Source organism: Lynx canadensis, chromosome B1 (assembly GCF_007474595.2).
Source record: "Lynx canadensis isolate LIC74 chromosome B1, mLynCan4.pri.v2, whole genome shotgun sequence".
NCBI lineage: Eukaryota > Metazoa > Chordata > Mammalia > Carnivora > Felidae > Lynx > Lynx canadensis.
In genome coordinates, this window is record NC_044306.2 from 110433591 (window position 1) to 110460003 (window position 26413).

Here is a 26413-nt window from a genome sequence, read left to right on the forward strand (position 1 = left end):
GAACACTTGCAGAACAAGTTACTCGCAATCCAAGATTTTACTGTACTTCAGTATTATTAGGAGTAAGGACCCCACTGACTGCTCAAATGATAACTATACCAAATAAGAATGAATGTGATGGTGTTTTCTTACCATTTCAGTCTCCGGAAAAGGTTTGTAATAATTTACATTTAAAATGATCTTTTCATTTCTAAATCACATGGTGACTTATCTTTTATACCTAGATAAAATATTATTAACATTTCCTCCTCTAGGAAAGGTATTCTACTAAGATATGTAAGACACACATTAAAGTTTACTGATGCTAGATAGGAGGTTATAGATTGTATATAAAAGAATACTCGACATTTAGAGTAAGGAAGGACCACTGAGAATTATAGTTAGCCAAAGAGATCACTAAGGTGGAAATAACTCATAGCCCACCCTTTGTTAGAGAAGACGTAGAGATAGAAATTGAGGCTTTAAGGAACAGAAAAAGTAACATCAAGGGCAAGAATGAGAAGTCTGTTTTCAAGAGACCTTAAAGAGATTAACCAGATCAAATGCTGAGGAGTAGAAAGAAATCATGTTGGGTAAATAAAGGGGAACTGAGTGATAAAGGATCTTAAGTGTAGGCTAGGACCTTAGTCTTTAACCTGGACTTTGGCATCAGTTTCTCATTGGGTTCCTTTGTCTGTGCCTCGACTTGGGAGAGGTTGGAATGAGAGAGAGCAGGTGTGGCATACCAGAAGTTCTTTAGAACTCTTGTGCCCAGCCCTACCTTGGAATTAGCTGACTGACATCACTCCTTAAGGTAATCCTCAAACTTCAGTTAATGGAACTGCCATTATTCAGGAATTCTTCTACTTCACAACTGTCAAGCAAATGCTTCTTTGAAGTAAAGTTTGAAGAAGAGGTAGATCTGTTGTGGTCCATGTAAAGCTTAAACTACAGGGCTCTTTTTTTGGGAGTCCCTTCACACTGTCCATTCCATCTTCCTCCACTACAAAGAAAAGGAAAAGTAATACAAGGGGAAGGGGATTAAAATCCCCAGCCCTTTGCCTTACTTTCTAAAGTAATTTATTTCAGAAATAACCATGCCATTTATACACACACACACACACACACACACACACACACACATTTGTTTTTATATCTTTGTATACATTGTTTGTACTTAATAGCTTTGAAGATGGGAAGAAAAAGCTCCGTTCCACAGAATTTTGCATCCCAGTAAATATATAATGAGCTTCTTCAGTGATTTGTGGTTAGAGGAATTCGTGATTACATATCCTTTTAAAGAAATGTTTTGTTTTTATGTGTGCCTTTAAATAAAACTGCCAAATCAGAATAGTTATTTTTAGTCTTTTTGAAAGTAAATATTTTTATTTGAAACCTATTATTTTCAGAAATAAGAAAAATGTTACTCTAGGTTCTAGCTATAAATTGATTGTTATTTAAGCGTACCTTGTTGGAGTTTACATTGATTTATACAATAATGAAACTTTTTTCTGCCATCTAGTTTCTCTTACCACATCTCTCTCAAAATTCTAGTTGATATTTGCTCAATAGTAATTCATTCAAATGTTCCTGAATCCTTTAAATTCACAGTTATGAGTACACACTGACTATTTATTAGTACACTGTGATCTCTTTGATATATTTCGGGCTTATTTCTTTTAGTGAATTCTTCAACTTCTCTCAGCCCCATCCTCACCTCATAGACTACCTCAATTTCCAAAAATATTTACTTGGCATCTATGTTTTGTGTCCTTCTGTTTTATAGGTGAATGCTTCTCATAATAAAATTACGTAGATATCATGATAACTATCATCTTTTGTCAGGTTCTAACCCTATCTTCAAATCTCTCCTCATTTCATTTCAGGTATAGAGGAGGAAAGACTTTGTCTTTTCCCTCTTAGGTCTGTGGCGGGGGCCTGTGAGTTGAACTGACAAAAGACTGATGAACAGGAGAAAAGCATACAATTTGTTTTAATGTTAATATTTTAATGCCTTTCTAGAGAAGAAATGAAGACCTAGAGAAGGCTAGACCCAAGGAATTATATCCCATTTTAACAAAAAGTGATAAATTGTGGAGATTTGACAAGACAAAGAAAAAAGGGTTTGGGCTAGGGGCATTAAACTGTGGGGGGAATAATGAGGAAATACCTAGAGAAACTAATGGAAGAGCAAGGCTATTTTACTAAGGTTGGTTTGTGTAGATCCACCTTGGCACCAACTCCCATGCCAAGAATGTTCTCTTCCTGGCACAGGGAGGGCACCTTTTCCACAAGAAATGTATGCCCTACTTTTAGGTAGAAATGAGGAGATTAAAGAGCCTGTCATACATCTGCTAATTCTCAGTTGCCTTCAGCTAAAAATAATCAGTATGCTGCCTTGGCATATTTTAGGGTGGTGTGTTCTTATCTTTCACAGGTTTTGTTTCAGTTCTGACATAAGTACGTGAGAATAAGAACTGCTAACCGAGTAGACTTAAGTATACGGGCTGACTGTATAGCACAATAAAGTAGCCTTCATGTCTGGAAGTAAATGTACTTTTTCCAATAAGCTACCAAGCAGATTAGTGTTGATACTACTATAGAGAGAAACCAGTCTGCGTTATTTTCATCTTCTGAGAGCCTTATTTTATTTTGACAAACATATTAGAAGGTTAAAAGGTCCTCCAAATGTTTTATTCCTTAGTTTCCTATATCATATTGGTTTTGTTAAGTCAACTCTGACTCCTTAACATCCATTTTCCCTAGGTTTTGCTGGCACACCCGGATATCTTTCTCCAGAAGTTTTACGTAAAGATCCTTATGGAAAACCAGTGGATATGTGGGCATGTGGTAAGGAATCATCTATCTTTCTTTCTTTCTTTCTTTCTTTCTTTCTTCCTTCCTTCCTCCCTTCGTTCCCTTCCCTTCCCTTCCCTTCCCTTCCCTTCCCTTCCCTTCCCTTCCCTTCCCTTCCCTTCCTTCCTTCCTTCCTTCCTTCCTTCCTTCCTTCCTTCCTTTCTTTCATGGATCTGTTATTTAATTAGGTTGTTTGTAAGAAATTTAGAACACCAATTTGTGAGGGTAAACTCCATTTGTGAGAGCAAACACAGAGCGGAGGTAGACCTGAAGCTGAGGACCGACTTTGATTTTTGGCGGAATTTGCGAGTCCACAGCTTTCTGATCAACCTTGCACTGCTCTGTAATCTCATATTTTTCTTTCTCCGTGTTGAAGACCTCACCTTCCTGGCGTCTGGGTTTACACAGCTTCTTCTTAAAGTAAACATCAGTGAGGTGTTTGGGGATTTTCACACTGCTGATATCAATTTTGGTGGAGGTGGCAATGACAAATTTCTGGTGTGTTCTACGCAGAGGAACTCGATTAAGGGACAGAGGTCCAGTCACAAGTAGCAAGCCACTGCTCAGTTGCTTCAGGAAAACCACTCTCTTGCCTCTGTGGTGCCCAGTGAGGATGATCAAAATGGTCCCAGGAGTGACGCTAGCTCGCAGTTTCCTCACATGCTGACTGAAAGGATTTTTGCCATGGCTCAACAGCTTCTGAGGCACATCTTCAGTAGGATAGTACCTAGGCATTTTGTGAAGTTTAACCACTCGGGTACCACCATTCTTATCACCACCAACTGGTTTTGTGACAGTAGCAAGAACCTTCTCCTTCTTTTTCTTTTCAATTCTGGATTTAGCTGCTGAATACTTCGCTTGTACATGGCCTTAGTCGAATACATAGCCGATCGGGAATATCTGCCAATTCCTCTGACTAGGACAGGGTTTCGGCTGCAGTGGGGCTCCTTCTTCTTTGGAGTTTTAGCCTTGAGGTTACCCTTCTTAATCTTGCCACCAGCATCAGCCTTCTTGGCTTCAGGTTTCTTCTCCGTAGTATCCGGCTTCTCAGCTTTTTCGCCCACCATCTTGCAAGATGGGAAAGAGCAGGAATCATATTTCTGTGCAAATTTTACAGTATACCAGTATTATAATTAATGATAGGATCCTTTAAATTGGAAGTTGATGCTCTCTAATGATCAACTTAGGGTAGTAGTTCTCAAACTTCAGCCTACCTCAGGTCACGTGGAGGGCTGGTTAAAGCACAGACTGCTGCTTCTGAATCAGTCGGTCTTGGGTAGGAGCATGTGTGTTGTTAGCAAGTGCCCAGGCGATGTTAGTGTTTCCAGGTCTGGAAGCACCTTGAGACCAGGGACACAGCATCACCTGGAGTGGCCATGTTTTTATGCTGCTGTCCTTCCACCTCATCCAAGCAGCCCTTTCGACAAATGCCATGTCTGCACAACATGGTTGGCGGGGAGTAAAAGGGGAAAAGTGAATCTTGGAAAAGAAAGCAATTAGTCTGTTCTGTGGACTGAACTCTGCTTTAGGCCTTTATCAACCAACTCTAATCAAATAAGTATCCTGTGCAGGCTCAAAGCCGTATAATATGGAGGATTCCCACCACAATTTTTAAACGGAATTTCTGTGTGTTCTGTACACTGCGAATAGGTGAAAGACTAAAATAAAAAGGATACTATAGAATACTTTGAAATATTTTTCAACTGGGGTCATTGACACAAACTAGTTTTCTAGGTTCCTGACACTGTGTCATTGCTACCAGTCTAAATCGTGTGGCTTTAGTGTGCTGCAGACAGATTTTGTTGCCTTTGGTGTTTGTAAGCCTGGAAGGATTTGTTTAAAAAAATGATTATGAAAATAACTTTTTAGATTTGGTTTCATGGAAAAAAATAATAAATTCATCACCATTACTTTGTAGTGCTAGGTTATCCCACACTGTATATCTTGTCAGCTTGATCTCATTAGCAATAGCAACTTGGTGTTTGATCTGAAACTGGATGCCTCTTGGACCTTTAGACTTACCTCCATGCCCAGGAAAGCAGTTATGGGAGGAGCACTATATCTCCAGTCATAACGCCTGCGTTAAGGTCTTTACTTTGCACTTACCCTGTCTCTAGTATCTCTGAGTTGGTTTCTGTATCTATCAAACAGGAAATATTACCCTTGTAGAATTGCATGGGGGGTCAAATAAAGACATTTTATAGTTTGTAAAGAAATTTAAAATGCAAACAGCTATTACTCTAAAAGGTTGGATTGTCACTTAATTAAAGGGTGAGGTCTTGGGTGTCTGCTCTGTCCCCAAGCTCTGTCTTCCTTCTGCCTACCTGAGAGTATCTTCGAAGTATGAACTCGATGTCTTTGGGTTAGAGCATTGTCACAGAACATCCTTGTTCAAATCTAAATGCTAATGGCAGATAACTCACATATTTCCCTTGCAACATAACACCTTTCATCACAGATCTGTCATTGCTGATGAATTTACAAAGCAGCAAAGAGTGTCCTGAGAGGCAGGCAGATCTAGATGGGTTTTATGGAGGAGGGAGTTGATGGGAGTGTAGCCAGAGTTCTGCACTCAGGCCCTGAACACTAGTGGGTTAGTGTAGTGGAGACTGATCAGTAGCTGGGGCAAGGCACTCAAGAGACTTTTTGCTGCCTTCATGAAAAGGTCACCTCTAGCCTCCCTTCACCTCCCTTTTTCTCCATCCCTTCTTGTTTTCCTCTTTCTCTTCCTCCCTCCCACCCACCCCACAGGTGGGGGGCAGTATGTGCACTGGTTGAGAGCACCCACTCACTCAGCTCTTTGATGCGCTTGCTGTAGAACCTGGCACAAATTTTATAGTCTCGATATCTCAGCTTCCTTGTATAAAACAGAAAGTAAGAAAGTGTTTCTTTTTAAATAAAGTTTCAAGATAACTGATAAGTAGATATGTGAGAGAGAGACTTATGCATTTTATTAGATGACTCAGCATTATTGTTTTGATCAGCAGTTGAATATTATGATAACTTCATCTGGTTACCTGAATACCAAATACCTCTCTCCCTTTGCTTTCTTTCTTCTCCTTTAAATTATTCTTTTGCAGGCCTTTGATTCTGCCAAAGATGCTATTGTAGACCAGTTTCACAGCTCCTGAATCCTATTCATTCAGACAATTTAAATAAATCAATTATTTAGTTCTTGCATTAAAAAAATTTTTTGACAATATATCAATTTTATTTGTGTTTAAGAATGTCAGGTTATTTAAAAGAAACCCCCCCAAAAAACCTGGTATTTTGTACTAGGGATTCTTTTCCTGGCTGGGGAGCAGAATCAGTGATGAAACTTATGTGTGTATGTGTGTGTGTGTATATGTATGTATACGTGTATATGTATCCAGCCCCTACATAGGCCCTCTGCTTTAGTGGCTCTGAGTGGCAGCTACATTTTTTAATAACTATGACATATCATCGGGGTTTAGACTCACTGTCTTAGACTTACTAAATACACTATGCTCAATTTTAATATTGCTATGGTAAAGTTGAGTATATCTGGCTTTTGAATTTTTTGTTTGAATGCATTGTTTATATAGCTAATCTTTTAAAATAATAGTATATCTTGTAATAATAGGATTTCACATCTGGTAAATGCGAGGCAACTCATAGAGTAGACGCTCTAACTCTCTTGGCTGGACAAGGGGAAAAAGATGGGTGAAGAGTAGCTTCCCTTCTTACTGTGTGAGCTATGTAACATTCTTAAAAAGTTAAGTAGGGGCATCTGGGTGGCTCAGTTGGTTAAGCATCTGGCTCTTGATCTCAGCTCAGGTCATGATCTCATGATTCGTGGGATCAATCCTTGTGTCAGGCTCTGCACTGGCAGCATAGAGACTGCCTGGGATTCTCTCTCTCAAAATAAATAAATAAACTTTTTTTTAAAGTGCATGTAAATAGCAGATAGTGTATGTATGCCTGCAGATGTATATGCACACACACACAGATCTCATAATGACTATAGAAACTTAGAGCCATAGGGCATCTCACAGATTTCAACCTGAGTTTTGCCATGGGCAGAACCACCTTTCACTTTGCTCGGTTTTATCCTTACCTTTGCTTTCTTCACACAGTTTTCTACAAACAAATAGTTAAATCCCTTTGTGACAAGCAATGCTCTATTTAGAGCATATATTTCCTAACAGTTCCCATTTTGCATAGAGATAGTGATATATTTTTAAATTGTGTGCCTTAAAATGCATTTGGGATCACATAGGTAACTATGGAAATGTCTTAGATATTCTAATATCACAATAATGCCCCGCCTCCTTCCACAAACATCATAATGCCTTTTGTTACATTTCTGGATCACTGCAGTGGGTTTGGAACACTGTCTTAACTATTTTATTCTATTTTCACTTCACTAAGGTAACATGAAAGTTACATTAAATTCCCTTACGTTTGTAAGACAGTCTACCCTTTCTCATCCTCGAGGTAATAAGCACCAAGGGAATGTACACATATTCAGTTGCTTTTAGATTATGACCTATCTTGAGAGAAACTCTTTTTTAGCCATCCATCAGCACTAGCACTTGCCTATTGAATAACTACTTCTTTTCAAGGCTAGACATTGTAGAGTGGGGTAGGAAATGACACTACCCAGATAATAAAAGAAATGTAGAATAAGACATTTAGCAGAATAGCAGCTAACCTTCTGTGAATTAAGCTATGAGCATGCACTACAGCAGATTGTCTTTTTAGCAGTTGACATAGAGCAGAGTGAAGCACAGTATTGGTATAATAGATAAAAGAAGTCTGTACATCATTTTTATTAGAAATATGCAATTATCCATACATAGGACATTTCAAATACCACCATTACCTTGCTTTTGAGACCTCACACAGAATGTAGTCTGACCTGCACTTAGTCTTTCAAAGCAACTAGTCTTTTATTGAAAAGCAAATAATGGACATTAGTGAAACACGAACACTCCCCTGAGTTCTACCTTAACAACAGTAAATTGATTTTGATGGCTTTCTTGCATATATAGCTGTTTCCACAATTCCCCAAAGGAATGAACAGATGTTGTTTATAGATGTCACTGAATCACTGGATTTTAACAGAACTTGCTTCTACATTTTGGCTCAAATGTAAGCCCATATAAACCTAGCCAACACACACATATGCGCGTGCGCACACACACACACACACACACACACACACACACACACACACACTCTTGTCTTACTACGTCTCTGTCTGAATTAGATATCACTCAGAACAGTTATGAGTGATAATAAATTAATGACTATCACAGAATATACCATGACTTTTGATGAGCCTTTGGAATATTATGGAATATATTAAGAAGCATGGTCACTAAGTTCAGCATTTGTGTGATTACTGGGCCTCAGAGCATATATTTGCTAAGGGTTCCCATTTCCTTAGAGATTGTGTTGCTGTTTTTTTTTTCTTTTATTTCACTGGAATAAATCAGCATCAAGCACTTTTTAAGAAAGTATTTACAATTTTGAAATCTCAAGCAGTTTGTTGGTATGATTACCTTACACTGGTCAACTTTGTTGCTTATGATTACCAGTTCCGTGATTACCTTACACTTGGCCATCACAGATATGCCTCACAATTACAAGGCTTTGTTGCCTTCATCCTTTATGACCTATATCCTCATTAGTCTTCTATCCATGGAGCTTTACTCCTAATTATAGCCCCTACCAATATTGTCTTACTTTGAACTTACCTATTCTCTTAGATTTCTCAAGACACAGTATTATGGTGTCCCTAACCTGATGTTTTAGAAACATGGACCCATGTTTCAAAGTGACCTGAGTACTTACCAGATTCAATTTTCTGGAATGCACCAGAGAATCACTGAATAAGATTCTTCGTGGTGAGGCTCAGGAATTTGCATTTTATCAGACTTGCTAGGTTATTCTAGTGCACACCAACATCGAACAGCATCATGCTAGCTAGTTGCAGTTTTCTTTAGGGCAGCAAATTTTAGGATTCTTACACAATATAGCAGAGGTTGCAAACAGGTGGTTCACAGATGTTTTGCCCAGATTGCTGAACCTTTTACTTTGGGAGGGGGGGTGTTGACATTTATTATTTATCTTTATAATTTATTATCAGGAAATTTCACTAAAGCAATTGAGAGAACTAATAACAAGATACTTTTGCTCTTAAATAACAGCTGTACCTGTCAAGTGATGGACACATGCTCTCCCCTGGTTACCCGCCTGCCCCATACACAGTGTGGACACAGGCATTCATCTCTTCCTGGTGCTGGAAGACCTGTTTGCCACCCCTACTATATGGCATAGTTACCATCATCTGGAAAACAACTTCCTATCTTGCTGACCTTGATCTTCTAGATCTTTGTTCTTCCCATAATTGTCTCTTTAGGTCAGAGTTAGTTAAACACTTTTTCCTATTTGAATTGCATGGTGATTTTTTTTTGCATAAGGTATTGCAATATAAAAGGGAGCCATACTTATTCTTTGTATAGTTAACTGTACATTTCCAAACTCCACTCACAGTATGCCCTTTATTTACTGAGAGTATTAAGTGGGTGTCTTGTTAGATTGTTCCATTAGCTCCCCACTGACTTTTTGGAGTTTTTGAACATTGCTTTTTTCTCTCTCCTTTCATCAGAGCAGCGACTAGAATGTTTTAATCATTAATGTTATTATAGGTTTAATCATTTTTCTAACTCCAGCTTTTATTAACATTATTTTTGAATGTTCTTGATAATGTAATCTTTCTACCTAATCAGTAATCAGTGCTTCTCAACTCTTATTAATCAAGTATCTCTAGCATTGCCCAAGCTCAAATGACAGTGAAAACTAGTTCAACTTCCACTTTTAAATGTTATATGAAGCTGTGTCAAAATAGTTGTTTTAACTTTTTATTTTGGAAATTTCGAAGTATACAAAAGTAGAATAATATAATTAAATGACAGCTAATCCTATTTCATCTTCACCACCCAACTCATCCCTCCTCCCCAAGATTATTTTAGTCAAATACAAATATAATATCAGTATATCTATACATACCATAATGTGTGTCTCTAAAAGAAAAGGGTTCTTTTAAAAGAATGACAATAATAACAGTACTTTAAAATTTAATATAATTACTGCTTAAAACCATCAAATAACTAGTAATTTTTTTGGCAGTTTTCCCTCTTGTCTCATAATTTTATTATTAGTTTGGTGTCTTAGGTCCCCCCCCCTTTTTTCTGTGAAGTTTATTTTTGAGAGAGAGAGTGAGTGCACACGAGGGGGAAAAGGCAGGGAGAGAGAGAATTCCCAAGCATGCTCCACACTGACAGCACAGAGCCTGATGTAAGGCTGGAACTCACAATCCATGAGATCATGGCCTGAGCCAAAATCAGGAGTTGAACACTCAAGTGACTGAGCCACCCAGGGGCCCCTCTTAGGTCTCTTTTAATTTGTAATTTCTGCTTCTCTATCTTTCCTCCTCCTCACCCCCCTTCTCATTTCTCCATTTATTTGTTAAAGAAACCTGCAGTTCCCACAAAGCACCCCTACAGAGTACCTAATATTGGTCTCTACATAATGTTTACCATGGTAAGGAACCATGATTCCTTGTGAAAGGAACTAATTCCAATTCTAGGTTAGGAAAAGCACAAGATGATACAGGTGCATCTTGTTATAGCAGAAAGACAGAAAACTGTTAAAGACCAAGACTTTTTTTTTTTTTTTTGCAAGAAAATATCAGGGATGATATGACCTCCAAAGGTTGGATGTGTCTCATGATGTTAGTAGCTTCTGATGATCTCTACCTAGATACGAACAGGACTCAGGAGCCAACTTGAAGAGATGACTTCTAGTTAAAGATAGGACAATTAAAAGTTAAATGAGCAAAATAACAGTAATAGATTGAAACACATCAAGTTTAAATCCATGCATTCATGACGATAATCAAACTACAGTAGCAATCCTAACCTTGGATTAGGGGATTAATTAATGGGGAACCAATGTATTTCAAAATTATTTCGAATTATTTCGAATTATTTCAAAAACCAATTCATAAAGGAGGAAACAAAAGTCTGTTACTTTACCTTTCCTGTATGAACCTGACAAACAAGGTCACCAAATAATTGATGAAATAAGTTGTTCTTAGACTAAAGAAGGTGTAATAGAATTAAAATATCTTTTTTTTAACCCCTAATGAAATATCTAGGTAGAAATCATTAAAGGCCAGTAATATCCTGAGAAACATTCAAGTTTTGGAGATTATATCTTCATCCCTGAAGTGCTCTTGCAAAAAAAAAAAAAAATGAAGATTTTGACCAGCTTTTAAAGATTTTACTGACTTAGTTTTAGGGCAAGAAAAGAAACTCTATTTTTTTTTTTTCATCTTTTTTTCTCTGACCTAGGAGAGGAAGGTAAAATATTAGGGTTATAAATTAAGCTTACAAGAAAAAAGTAAATTGGAATGGGGCAAAGACTCTCAGTTAGACAATAAAAACTTTAATAAAGTGCATAGCTAAAGGAAAAAGTGGCTACAGGGAACATTTAAGACAGTACCAAAGTGAAACCTTACTAGTGGTCAAGGCCTTTCAATTACACAACACAAACAATTTAAAATTTAAAATGCATTTGTCTTCATAGATGAAGAAAAAGTAGCTCTAGCCTGCTTGTGGCTGAAACAGTTATTTCATATAAGCTCTCAAATCATTTCCTCATCTGTAAAATGGAGACAATAACAATTATCTACCTCAGCATTGTACAGGGAGTAAATAAGGTAATGCACTAAAGCAGATGTAGCTACTCAAAAAATATTACCTACAATAAAATGTATTATTATACCATGACTCTCATAGTTATTCTATACTTACAGAAAATAGAACTCCAAAAAAGCATGTAATTCAGGAAGGCCTCAGACTCCAATCTAATGAACAAATCAAAATAAGCTTACAAAACAGTATTTATTTAAATAGGCATTGAGAAGTAAACATCAGTGTAAATAGTGCTCATGTATTTTTTTTCTTTAAATCTTCTGGCCTGAATGTTTTTAAATCTTTTATATTTGTGTTATTGTTTTAGTAAAGGAAATTTTTTTGGTAGAAACTCCTCAATCAAGCAATTAAATTGTGGGCATTTATCTATGTAGTGGTTGCCATTTCTTGGGGAACGAGGTATCTATGAACCTTCCCCTTTGTAGAGACATACCACATCAGTGCCAGCCAGTAGGACTGCAGGACAAAACCTCTGAAGCAGGCCAGCCTTGCAACCTACCGTAGGTTCAGAGTGCTAAATGTCTCAGTTGTCTCTGTTTTATAATTTCATAACAGCCTACTTCAAATGTTTATTAGAAAAATGTCAAATTAAAAAATTAGTATTGACTATTGCCATTACAGAGCTAATTTTCTTTGGGGCACCTGCGTGGCTCAGTCAGTTCAGGGTCCAGCTTCATCTCAGGCCATGATCTCAAGGTTCATGAGTTCGAGCCCACATCAGGCTCACTGCTGTCATTGCAAAGCTCTCTTTGGATCCTCTGTTGCCCTCTCTTTCTGCCCCTCCCTTGCTAGCTCTCATGTGTGCTTCCTTTCTCTCTCTCTCTCTCTCTCTCTCTCTCTCTCTCAAAAATAAGTAAACATGAAAAATAATTAAAAAAAACTAATTTTCATATTTACCCCCAAACCATAACTAAGAGATAAAACTACTTAGGTACAGCCCTTCTTCTACCTCTGTCCTGGGAACACAAACACAGACACTCATCACGATCCTCATTATTAGATGCATGTGTTAGATAGAAAAATAATAAAAAAGTAAATTTAAATCAATTTACGTTGTTTATAATGTAGAGAGAAATGGAAAAAATACCTTTTTATGTTGCAAAGATGAAGTATCAGTAGGCTAAGATTTTTCACAATATACTGTGATTTTTCTTTTCATGGCCTTTTTTTTTTTCTTTTTAAATCCACTATAGTAAAATTATTTTCAGCCTTGATTTTAAAGTTTTGTTAGGTTTTTATTTAATAATGTTTAAATAAAATGTTGTTTAAATTGTTCCACTCTGGTAGTGATTCACATGAATTTAAGAATCTGCTTTTGAACTTGAACTTCCAGAAGCAGGCTATGACAGTCTAGGGTGATTAAACTATTGTTTAAAAGCCATTTTAGCTCCCACAGTGTCTATTGTATAAAGATGACAAATCTGATGGATAAGGGCTATATTTTCCTAACAAGGAAAGTTAAAGAAACCCAAGAGACCAACACTGGTAAGAGATTAAAGGAATCCTAGGCCATGCCAGGCAAAGTTTTATCTGTCTGACCCTCTCTCCTTGGTTTCCATGCTTTAAGGGAAAGCAGCAAGGGAAAAATAATCAGTAGAGGTCAGAGCAGTGACAGAAACTAAAGACTTTAGGTAGGCCAATAAACTTTCTCGAAGTAGGAGGGGATTGGTTCAAGATGGCAAGTTTAGAAGATCCTGAACTCACCTCCTCCCATAGATACACAGACTCTCCAGCTCCATATGAAAAAATTAAAAAAAAAAAAAAAGGGCAAAGGCTGTCAGTGTTGACTAGACACTGGCAAAAGAGTAGAAAACCACACTGAAGTGGGTAGGAGAGACTGGGACACAATCTCACTGTAAACCCTGCCCATAGCTTGGTGATCCACAATGAAGAGAAAACTCAAAACCTGGGCTTCTCCTTGAGGAGTAAATGGTTCGAACCCCATATCCAAGACCTCAACTTTAAGGACCTGCACCTGAGAGATGAGCACCAAGAATGTCTAATTTTGAAAGCGGACTCATGTACCAGATCCACAACACTATCATGATCTCTTAAGGGGCCTGGATGCTTGGACATACCTGCCCCAGGGCCCAGCTCAGAGGCAGCCTGATTGCACCCAGACATCAAGTGAAGGAGGTTGACCTGCTTATATTAAAATGTCAGCCAGTGGGGCAGGCATCTAATTACAAACACATATCTAGGAGCCTGCTGGAGTATTCTCTGGGGTGGAGGCTGGCAGTACTGTGTCCATACTCTCCTTTGGCCATGCTTTCCCTTTGCTGCTCCAGAGCACCAGGAAAGAAGCTTTTTCATGTATCTGATGCCCTGATCTTGTGGCAGCTGCCCAGGGGATGCCTCCTGACTGGCTGGCTCTGGAGGCCATGGGGCCTTGTGTTCCTTGTCTTGTGAGACTGTAATAATCAGCATCACCCAGGGAGGAGCTCATACCCCTGTCTGGAACCTTGATTTTTGCAGCTGCTGTCAGGTGACACCTCCACATTGCCTGGCTCTGTCAGTCAGTGGAGCTTACGCTTGTGGGTCCTCTAGGACTGTAACCGATGGAGAGATAGTTCTTAAATGGCCACTACCCACACAGCATAGCAAGAGGTAATAGACCTAGGAGCTTCGTCTTTCTGTGAAGGGCACCTATTAACTAACCATCATAGCTGCAGCCTGAGGAGCAGGTTTCTAATAAAACACACATCTAAGGAATGCCTATAATCCTTTTCAGAGACCTCAGCGAGTACCACTGTCTTCATGCTCACCCTCTGCCACACTCCAGAGCTCCAGTGTCTGCTGGAGGAAAGTTTTGCGTACAACTGGTGTCCTGGTTTTTACATTTACTGCCCTGTTTTTTGCAGCTGCCTCCCAGGGCATGCCCCCTTGATTGCCTGGCTGGTTATGGGGACTTGCATTCTGAGGTCCCACAGTTGGAAATTGTAGAGAAAGTTATTGGCAAGATGCCACACCAGGGCACTGCACAAACAGATTTAGACACACATCCTTCTGATCTTTCTGTGAAGAAGACATCTTGGCTTTTCCCAGAACTTTGGCCTGAGGAGTAAGTTTCAGAATTGATATACATCTAGTGGACTACAGAGTTGCTCTCAAGGAATGTAGGTTGTGGATACCATCTTGGCACTCTCCCTTTGCCTTGTTTCAGCTTGCTAGTATCTCCCAGGAAAGATATTATGCATTCATCTGAAGCTCTGATTTTTGTGACTGTCACCCATGGGACCACATCAAATTGCTTGGTCAGTAGGGCTTATGCTTGTAGTCCCACAGGAATGTATATATTTGCATAATTTTTTAAAACCTGCTATCTGAAGGTCCGGATTCCAAACAGTCTGAACCTAGGTGCTGAGATCTTTCCCTTTCAGTCACTAGTGGGTCTTGGCACATCCTCACCTACTAAGAGCTAATAAAAATATATTAGGCTTTTTGGAGAAGAGCAAAGGTTTGAGAGATGACAAAGAGTTGTGGTAGAGTTGAAAGACAAGTTTCATCTTCTACACAAAACCACTACTTAAATGTTGGGAAAGGTGGGGGGCACCTGGGTAGCTCAGTCGGTTAAATGGCCGACTTTGGCTCAGGTCATGATCTCATGCTTCAAGAGTTCAAGCCCCGCATCAGGCTCTGTGCTGACAGCTCAGAGCCTGGAGCCTGCTTCAGATTCTGTGTTTCCGTCTTTATTTGTCCCTCCCTTGCTCATGCTCTCTTTCTCTCAAAACTGAATAAACGTTAAAAAAATAATTTAAAAAAAAGATTGGGAAAGTGGTTTTTTTATCCACTCTGTAGACCAATACAGAGTCAAATAAAATGAAAAAAACAGAGGAATATGTTCCAAAGGGAAGAATAAGATAAAACTTTAGAAGAAATCTTAATAGAATACAGATAAGTAATTTACCTGATAAAGAGCTTAAAGTAATGCTCATAAAGATGCTCATTGAACTTGGGAAAAAAATGGATAAGCACAATGAGAACTTCAACAAAGAGATGAAAAATAAAAGAAAGTACTAAATAGAAGTCACAGAGAATGTGACTAACAATAGATTACATGAAGTAGTAGAAAGGATGAGTTATCATGAAACCAAGCTGGTGGAACTCACCCAGTCACAACAGAGGAAAAAAAAAAAAGGCAAAAGTGAAGATAACTTAAGGCGCCTATGAGACAACATGAGGCAGACCAACATTCACATTACAGAGGTTCTATAAGGAGGAAAGAGGCAGAAACGTGTTTGAAGAACTAATGGCTGAAAACTTCCTTAATGTGGGGTAGGAAACAGACATCCAGTTCCAGAAAGCTCAGATTTCCAAATAAGATGAAACCAAAGAAACTCACACCAAGACACATTATAATTAAGATGTCAAAAGTTAAAGATGAGAGAATATTAAAAGCAGTAAGAGAAAAACAACTAGTTGTGTACTAGGGAAGCTTCATAAGCCTATCAGTATGTTTTTCAGCAGAAACTTTGCAGGCCAGAGAAAGCTGCATGATATATTTAAGCTGCCAAAAGAAACAACAACAACAACAACAACAACAACAGCAACAACAAAAACTTTGAATCAAGAATGTTCCACCCAGCAAAGTTATTCAAAATTGAAGGAGAGATAATGAGTTTTCTGGACAAAAACTAAAGGAGTTCATCAAACTAAGCCAGCTTACAAGAAATGTTAAAATGAATCTTTAAAAGCTGAAAAGAAAGGTTGCTTATTGGTAACAAGAAAACATAAAAGAATAAGTCTCATTGGAAAGGTAAATACATAATAAAGATAGATTAATCACATATAAAGCTGGTATACAGGTTAAAAGACAAAAGTAGTAAAAAACAATGATTATAATAATTAGTGAAGGGATACACAAGTAAACTATGACATCAAAAACAAAATGTAGGATGGGGCAGAGTAAAACTATAAGCCTTAGAATAAGATCAAACTTAAGTTACTAAGTTAAAGTACACTGTCACAATTAGAACTTGTTAAGCCTCATGATAACCACAAAGCAAAAACCTGTAGTAAATACAAAAGAGAAAAAGAGAAATAAATATAACATAGCTCTAAAGAAGGTCATCAAACCACAAAAGAAGAGAGCAGAGAAGAAAAAAGGAGCACAGAAGAACTACAAAAACAGCCAGAAAACAATGAACAAAATGCCAAAAGTACATACCTATCAATAGTTACCTTAAATGTAAATGGACTAAATTCTCCAATCAAAATAGAGTGGCTGAATGCATTAAAAAAACAAAAACAAATTTATACTGCCTACCCTTCAGATGTAATGACATACAGTCTGAAAGTGAAGGGATGGAAAAACTATTTCATGCAAATGGAAACCAAAAGAAAGCTAGAGTAACTATACTTATATCAGACAAAGTAGGCTTTAAAATGAAGGCTGTAATGAGACAAAGATGAGCATTACATAGTGATGAAGGGGTCAATCCAACAAGAGGATGTAACATTTGTAAATATTTATACACCCAACATTACGTAAGTATAGGAGCACCTAAATATATAAAACAAATATCAACAGACCTAAAGGGAGAAATAGCAATACAGTAATAGTAGGGGATTTTGATACCCCACTGACGTCAATGGATAGATCATCCAGACAGAAAATCAATAAAGAAATATTGGCCTTAAACCACATGTTAGACTACCTGGACTTAACAGATGTGTACAGAATATTCCACCCAAAGGCAACAGAATACACATTCTTCTTGACATGGAACCTTTTCTAGGAAAGATCATATGTTAGGCCACAAAACAAGTTTTCATCACGGATATCAAACAATATATCACCCCGATGACAGGTAAGTTTCATCTTTAGGTATTGATCTGTTGTGCCTCTTTAGAATTCTTTGGTTCTAAAGTTAATAAGGAAACAGTGTCTTTGAATGACCCATTAGACCAGTTGCGCATAACAGATACAGATGTAACATCCCATCTAAAAACAACAGAATACACATTCTTTTAAAGTGCACAGAGAAATTTTTGGACTGCCATATACTATCAGAGTTCATGAGCATAAGAAGAGGAGCATTCGCCCTCCACAGAATGTTTCAGAGTAGATCAGAGCATGTCTTTCTGAAGCTTTCCAAATACCCAATTTCCTCTCTTTGAATGGATGTGGCTTAAGTATCATGTGGATCTGCCACATTTAATTTATTGTTGCCTGAATGACTTAACATTATGTTAATATGCTCATTCTGTCTAGGTGTCATTCTCTATATCCTTCTGGTGGGATATCCACCCTTCTGGGATGAAGACCAACACAGACTCTATCAGCAGATCAAGGCTGGAGCTTATGATGTATGTAATAAATGTTCATATAGTGTAGATGAGCATTTGGTTTTTTGTTTATTAACCAAGAACAAAATTTTTTCATTACACTTTAAACTATAATTTCCAACAATTTCTCTAATTATTTTTCTCAATCCTAGGGAGAGGGAGATAAAGTGTAAGAAAAGCAGCATATGTGTTTAGTTTGTATTTCCTTTTAGTTCACTATCTCCTAAGATTGAAAGGAAAATAGTTGGAAGTCTCTAAGGAAGGACTTCGCTTCTCAAAATTTTTGGATCTTAGTACATTTTAAAACATAAAAATTAAAAGATTTTTGCTTTAGAAATGATTAATGCTTGTTTAGTTGAATTATATTCCCAAATGTTTATCACATAATTTTAAATCATGTATCAACAATATTTTGCAGTGATCTATGTATCAAATAGAACATCGTTCCATTGTGTCAGCTTGATATTTTTAGTCTTATTTACCTCATGGGCTTCTGTGGAAACTTTCATTTGAAGAATGTGTTTCACAATTTAATATACTTGAAAATCACAGTTCCCACATATTTCATTTATAATTAGAATATTTGAAAGTATGAGTATGAATTAGGTTCTAAATCTCAAAAGTAAAGCCTTATCTATTTTCTCTTTATGGCTTAACTTTGTGTTCACTGATAATAATTTTCTCTTCTTTGACAAATATCTGTATAAATATGATTTACTACCACCTTTGGTAGCTTCTCACACATCCCTCTGGAAATTAGAGTTCAAGGTTTAGAGATGCTTTTGATATATTATTAAGCAGAGCAACTAAGTCGTAGGAAATTTTGGGTCCGTCTTCTGTGCAGAAGGTAAAAGCTCAGTGTGGAAGTGAGAGAAGATAAAATAAAAAGTCTCTGTTATATAAAATCAGGTCTCATGAATTCAGCAGCACCTTTCTGTTAAAATGTTCTATATAGATGGATGTGGGTATAGCAAGAATTTAAAATGCATATTCTTTTAATTTTGAAGCATCCCATTCTATCTAGTCAGACTAATATTTGGGCCAAATTAAGATTTACATGGCCACAGCTAGCACATTCATCATCTTTGCAGACTACAACTAGGCACCCCCTTGGCAAGACATAGTTCTGCAGATGCACTGCTTAATGACTATGGAGGAATGACTTTGTGGAAACTTTTTTAAAAATGAGATAAAGGTCCACCTTTATTCAGGCTGAACCAGCTCCTAATTTGCTATCAGAATATCTGTACCTCAAGGAGGAACAGCTTGAATATTTCTTCATTGGCAAGTTTTCATAGCTGCCCAAAATAACTTATGGAATTAAAATGACAGTTGTTAAACTGGTAACATTTCAAGTATTAAAAAGTCAGTATCATTTTTTTTCATATTTCATTTTACCAATGGTTCACAAAGTACCCATCTTACAACTACTAAAAGTGAACTAAAGTCCATGACATAGCGACAGTGACTTTTGTTCCAAGATTGTCTATAAAAATCCATGAAGTGGAATAAGAACCTGATATTCTGTCTGTTGTTTAGAAACTGATGTAAATTTTTCTTAACCTATGAACAATAGTGTCTCTACTAATAAATTATGTGAAAATGAGGCTACATAATTATCAACAAAAAATTTAAATACACTTAGGATAGCTATTATATAGTTATTAATACACAAATGGATTACTCATAGAAGTTTTGAATGTTGGTTACTTTTAAGAACTTTGATGAAATTTGTCATTAAGTAGATTAACCTTTCTGAAGTGCTAAAATGAAATCCTGCTGAGGCACTTGTAGTCTTAGATTTCTTCTCACTACTATATTCCAAATAGCCACAATTAGTAGGTCAGTTTTGGCACCAGCAACGGAAGCTCTTTTATTATTTCTACTCTTACTGATCATGAGGTGTGAAAGTATGTAATACCTCATTTTTTCTTATAATACTTCATTTTGAATCTTGGTGTAATAGCATGATGACATCAACACATTTGACAACCTGCCAGCTTTATTGATGTTTACAAATAATTATGAGAAAGACTGTGTAAAATCTTATTTTCAAACCAAAATAAAGATCCTTTGAAAGGACTAGAAGATCTTTAAATTTATTTTTTGAAACATTAAAATACATTTACTAGGTATAATATGCAGTTTAGTGTATATACTTATCACTTATTAGCTACTTATCTTTTATATATGTAAATATATTCATAGGGGGATATATATACATATTTATATAGATTTATCTACATGTAGATACAATTTAACTTATACAAAGAGTAAGTTTTTTGAAGAAACCCACTACTTAAAGAAATGATTAGTTTACTTGGCTCTTCTCTGTTTGAATGTATCTATTTTTGAAACTATTTATAAATTTGTATTTTTGAAGTTTCCATCACCAGAGTGGGACACAGTGACTCCTGAAGCCAAAGACCTAATCAATAAAATGCTTACTATCAATCCTGCCAAGCGTATCACAGCCTCAGAGGCACTGAAACACCCATGGATCTGTGTAAGTGACAATTCTCCAAAGACCTGAGGAACTAAGATTAAAAATGAATCATTCTTTAAAATTTTTTTCATGGATTTAAAATAATTTTTATAGAAAAAGATGAAACTAAAAATGAATGAATTTTTGACTCGAGTTATTTAATAAAATAAATTTATAATGGTAATAAATGCTGTTTTGGTAACAAAATCTGATTTACATAGATCGATAAATATTGCCTACAGTAACACAAGGAATAAGTATTTCTCCTACCAGTTATTGATAATACTCATGAACAGAGGATAAGAAAATGAAACCAAAATTAACTATATTCCAGTAGAGATTAGACAAAGTTCAATTATTTACCATTAGGCAGCTTTAGGAAAAACAGCAACAACAGCAACAACAACAACAACAACATCAAGATTTGGAAGCTTGTAGTTAAGTTAAACTAGCAAGAAAGAATGGCCATAGTAGACAGATTATACTTCAAATGTGCTAAGAAAAACTGTGAAATTTGGAGGGGATGTAGAGATTCCACTACATTTCTAAGGTTGTCAAATGTTAGGGCAGTAAATATGGTACTGAGTAAATGAAAGGCAGTCCAATAGAAATATAATTAAAGACATTGAAATAAAGGTAATTTCAGGAATTATTGATATTCATATCTATGCTTTCTATAGATAAATGTTGCATCTTAGTCATAAATAGTCTTGGCAAAGCTAATCATCCATTAGGAGGGAACTTTTGCAAGTGAATACTCACAAGTTCATTGTAAGGGTTTAGGCACCATTAATGCAGATTGGATGAAGTTGAGAATACTATAATGCTTAGTATGATTTAATTACCCTAAGTTAAGTTTCTTTTCTTCCTCTTCCAGCAACGTTCTACTGTCGCTTCCATGATGCACAGACAGGAGACGGTCGACTGCCTGAAGAAATTTAATGCTAGAAGAAAACTAAAGGTAAGGAATTATACATTTGTGTGAGGAGGTGGACTTAGCAGAGTGAAAAATGAAATTGTGAAGAAAATAACTTACAGCAAAGGCTTTTGAATGTGCGGACCTCAGAACTCTTATTCCTCCTCTTCTGGGTCTTGAGAAAATGTAATAGATGCTGGAATGAAACCTGCAATGAAGAGCTGGGATCTCTGTGGCAGTGTGTGCTGTGGTACTTCCCTTCAGAGGAAAGCAACTGTGCAGTTTGATAATTGGAACCTGGCCACACACCTGAGGGTGGCCCCAGCTGAATGTGAGACATAGGCCTGCTGCTCTCAGGAAACCAAAAAACAAAAACAGATAAAAATCCCCTAACTAAAAGTAACGTTCGGAGAAGATTTGTTATCAAAGACTGTTTGTTAGGTTCAAGATTTGCAGAGGCAACATTAATTTCGAATTCTTATTTTTCTGACAGGGCGCCATCTTGACAACTATGCTGGCTACGAGGAATTTTTCAGGTACACGTGTTAAGAATTCTCCTTATCCACTGCTCTCCTCTTCAGTAGTCAGTTTGGAATTGAAGAAAAACTTAGTAATTATAAAAACACTGTTGTTCAGGGATAACAAATATGTGGCATGGATTCCTTCTACAGAGTGTCTATCATCAGGAATCTGCCTGGGTGCTGTCTCCACAGAGATATTAGGCACATGAGTACGCCCTTCACAAGAGCACTCAAGCAGCCCCTGGTCAGTGCTATGCAGGACTCAAAACCCATCTGCCATCTGTGCTGGGGTGCACACAAGTTGTGGAAATGTGTACTTCCTCCTCTTGAAGCTCAGTATTTCAAACTTAGAATTAGTTCTTTGATATTTCATCAACTGCTAACTATAAATACGGTTTTTGTGTTTGTCTCATTCTCATAGGAAATCCCAATAAGTGAGATTCTTAAAAGAAGAGCATTGTTGAGGAACCCAGTTCTTTTAGTCCCAAGTTCTTTCAAAAGTACAGTTGTATCTTGGCACACTGTAAGAATGGTTGCATATTTCAAAGGTATCTAAACTCCAGAATTTACAGAGAACCCTACCTTACAGTAATATAGGATAATAAATGTTCTTCAAAATGATTCCATGATAAATTTTTTTTTTAAATAATGGGCTGGCTGAAAGAAGCTAAGCCATTTCTTTGTTATAGGGGTGACTCTCTAAAATGGACATAAAGTATATATTATGTCCAGAAAGTATTTGAATCTTGGAACCTCCTTACTCAGTAGATTATCTCAAAGGGCCAGGTTTCCAAAAATCAAATTTTGGTAAATTTTAATCAGTCTTACGTATGGAGAGGAACTGAAGTGCAAGAAAGTTACATTGTTAAAGTGGCTGTTGAGACTTAGAAGGATTATCAACCAATTATGCCAAAAATACCACCACTTCGCTTTGTTTACTGTTTACATAAGGGTGATATGTGTCATCAAATGATCTAGCTATTCTTCCATTATTTATCCCAGGACATACTTAACTCCTGGGAATTACAGTGCTATCAGGTGATGATCCATACCATTATCAAGGGTTCTACAACCTTCTCAACCAATTTCTAGTTAGTTTACAACTACATTAAATGGTCACCTTTGTCCCCCATTATATTTAGTTATGTATTATATGAAACCGTAGGAGGCTTTCCAAAGGCTTCCATTGACCTATTAAACAACATTAATGATAAGAATACAATGAGTAATGCTACAGATTGAGGGACTGTGTTAGTCAAATGCATGTATTTTGTCCAGTTTGGTGTGATAAAACCTTGTCACTGCCTTTGTCAAGTTACTTGTTTTATGAACAGTTGATTAACATAGTTGACATTTATATGGGTGAGTTCAGTATCATCTCATTAAATATTAACTAATGTATACTATATTCAAATAAATATTTCACTGTGGCCCAAACACTAGTGAATCACTAAGAGGTAGGATTATTAATATATATTGTTAAAGGCAAATTAACTTGAAAAAAGTGTCCAGTATTAAGATTGTGTATTTTGTTAAAGTCTTAAATACACTGTTAGCCGTAAATTGGGCCTTTTTAAATGTATACAGTCATGTATAGACGCTTTTTGTTTACATCACATTTTCCTTTTCATCATTGTGTAAACTAAAAACTCATGACTAATATGTGAATTTTATATTGTTTCTGATGTCTCAGCATGAAAGGCAACCTTTTTTTTATCCATCACTTCAAAACCAACTGAATAACAATGGATCCAGTTACATCTTGTACTTGATATACTGCATTTTAGTTTTGAATATTTTATTCATTCTGTTTCATTAGCAAACATGCTCTTTAAAGTAATTTGTCCATAAGTATATGGTTATAAAGTTGTTTTTATTTTTTTCTTTTCTCCCTTTATGTGGAATGTATTTCTTGTGAGGTAAGGTGAATAGTAACCAAAAGGGACATTTCTGCATCTCTCAGGCCAAATCCCTGCTTACCCTGAATCATTGTCTTCTCTTTGCTTGCTATTGCAATTTCAACTATTCTGAGTTTGCTTTCTAACCTATTAACTGCCACAGGATTTACTTAATATTGCTTTTTAACTCCAGGCAAATAGTACTACAGCTAAGGCAACAATTCTTACAATCTCAATTAATAATAAATTAATAGCTTTGTTGCTAAAGACTAAATAAAATTAACAGTTTTCTATTCTTAAACAAATTTAAAATTATACCAAAGTGATATCAAAATAATATCCCAAGTCAAGTGGATGTCAGGAAATTACATGTTCATGCAGTTTTATTATAGCTAGGTATTTCCATTTCAGATGCCAAAGTCTATTCTGATATACTTAAATAACTACATATATATATACACACACACACATATATACATACACATATACACACAATTAACATTAAATGGAAACACAAGTATGTACTTTGTTCTGCATAATCATAAATGTTCTACACTTGGTGTACTACTTGTCATTGACAATTATATAATCTGCTCACTGTGTATGAATATACCCATTCCTAAGTATATTTTTTTAAGGGATGACTTCATCTTCTAATATACTCAAGAAGTTCAGTAACAGGAGAAATGCTAAAAGCTCCCCTCCGGGAAGATGAAGTTTTATCTGAGACTATATGCTTCAGGAGTTCTCTGATTTAGTTGAAGGCTTTGTTTTGTTTTATATCTCACCTCAAATTTTATGATTTTTAATTTTTTGAAGTAAAAGGCTTTTGTTTATCAAAGCTTTCTATTCTGATTTTGAAGTGTAAAAGAGTACATAATGCCTTTTTTAAAGGTCATATGCTAAAATTTAAAAATTTTGCTCTAGGTCAATAATATACCACTTCATTTTAAATTGTTATTAATATTTTTTTGTAAAAATGGAAGTTCTGACTTCAAATACATGTATATTTTAAAAAGGATGTTATTTCACCAGAGCAAATTTTCAAACCTTTAGGAAGAGGGGCTTAAGTGGCAGAACTGAGATGGTCACCATACTTGTAGTGTGGATGAACATGTAATACAGTCTGTAAGCTGATGTCTGAAGACTGAAATCAACTTTCTGGATTACAAAAGCATAGTCCAGTTAAAGTTCCAGTATCCTTTTCGCAACCAACAGTGACATAAAGTCCAATAATAACATAACTGACACGGTGTGCAATTATATGCAATGAACTAAATAAGAATTAGTTCTAAATTTGATGTGGCAAAACCAAGAAAAGTGATACTGTATTTCAGTGTCCTGTAAGCTCGCGCTCATCAGTGTGATCTTGATAATTTGGCATATGTTGGCCATAACTCAGTAAAGGTGATAGAGAGAAACAATAACCGGATTTGTTACCTGGCACGGGTTTCAATGGATAACTCGCTGAAATGATTTTACTCTCATTTTGCAGCAGCCAAGAGTTTGTTGAAGAAACCAGATGGAGTAAAGGTAAGTTAAACAAGCACTCCCAAAATCAGTTCTGACTTTCAGATGCTGGATAATTTTTAAATGTTAAATACATTTTTTAAGTTTTCACAGCTTGTATTTTTTATAGTTTCTGTAAAAGATGCAGGTTGAAGTATAAAATAATTTCATACATAAAGATGACTAATATTTATGCCAAGAAAAGGTGTACTCTTTCTATTTTATTAAATATTAAATAATCTGACAATACTTTTTTATGGAGTTGTTGTAGAAACTGAATGTCTAAATACTCTGTGCTTTACTGCAGTCCCAAACTATCACAGTTACCTGAAAAATCAATGAAAACCAAATGTTTTTCTGACTCATTATGCTATATCTTTTTTTATTAATTTTTAAATGATTTATTTATTTATTTATTTATTTTTTATTTTTTGAGAGACAGAGACAGAGCACGAGTGGGGGACGGGCAGAGAGAGAGGGAGACACAGAATCCAAAATAGGCTTCAGGCTCTGAGCTGTCACCACAGAGCCCCAGGCAGGGCTCAAACTCACAAAGGGTGAGATCATGACCTGAGCCCAAGTCAGACACTTAACTGACTGAACCACCCAGGTGCCCCTAGTTATGCTGTATTCTGGAGGCCTGCTGAAATGTATAGACTGAAAAAAAAATCAAGTCATAGGGTCTGGGAAATAGAATGTCAAATGATTAAATATCTCTGCTTGGGCAGTTCTTATAAAGGTCTTAGTTTTTCCTATGCTTCTATAATAGGGTATTGAGACATATACTCAAGGTGAATATTCTAAAAACATGTAGAAATATTTTCCAGAAGGATAACAAAAGGATATTTTTAGTTTCTTGGATTTCTAAACAAGGTAATACAACGTATTTTCTATTGATTCTATTTTGCTTTGTGGGAATTTGCCTTTGATTGAATGTAACCTTATATTTGTATTATGTTTGTTATCTTTCCAGAGTATTACCTAAATATTTTATTTCTTTAATCCTTTTCTTTCTCTTCCAAGGGCAGATGCATACATTCTTCATGAACACTTCAACATTCTTGGGAATTAGTTAATATTCTAGCATTTGAACTTGACCCAAAGTCAGGTGGTCAGTTCATTTTGAAAATATAACATAGAAAATCATTTGTCACTTCTTACGCTCGTGCACAATCATTTCTTCATCTCCTGTCTATGTGTGATTTGGGGATTTC

General features: G+C 36.3%; 2 protein-coding genes across 24 annotated transcripts in view; one reads left to right on the plus strand and one right to left on the minus strand.

Moving 5' to 3' along the window:
* Positions 1-26413, plus strand: part of CAMK2D (calcium/calmodulin dependent protein kinase II delta) — a 315359-nt gene that overhangs the window by 242474 nt on the left and 46472 nt on the right. For 14 of the 23 annotated variants that reach the window (XM_032592913.1, XM_030313188.1, XM_032592915.1 and 11 more), the window contains 6 exons: positions 2746-2829; positions 17797-17891; positions 20254-20376; positions 21233-21316; positions 21765-21807; positions 25186-25223. In XM_032592913.1, coding sequence (XP_032448804.1) covers positions 2746-2829; positions 17797-17891; positions 20254-20376; positions 21233-21316; positions 21765-21807; positions 25186-25223 — 467 coding nt within the window. The remainder of the gene's footprint in view (positions 1-2745; positions 2830-17796; positions 17892-20253; positions 20377-21232; positions 21317-21764; positions 21808-25185; positions 25224-26413) is intronic. The other 9 variants (XM_032592914.1, XM_030313184.1, XM_030313198.1 and 6 more) reach the window with 1 other exon arrangement.
* Positions 2995-3920, minus strand: LOC115512306 (60S ribosomal protein L6-like). The gene is given in 2 exon segments (XM_032592917.1): positions 2995-3692; positions 3695-3920. Coding segments are annotated over 2 exon segments (861 nt in total). The 5' UTR covers positions 3903-3920; the 3' UTR covers positions 2995-3039.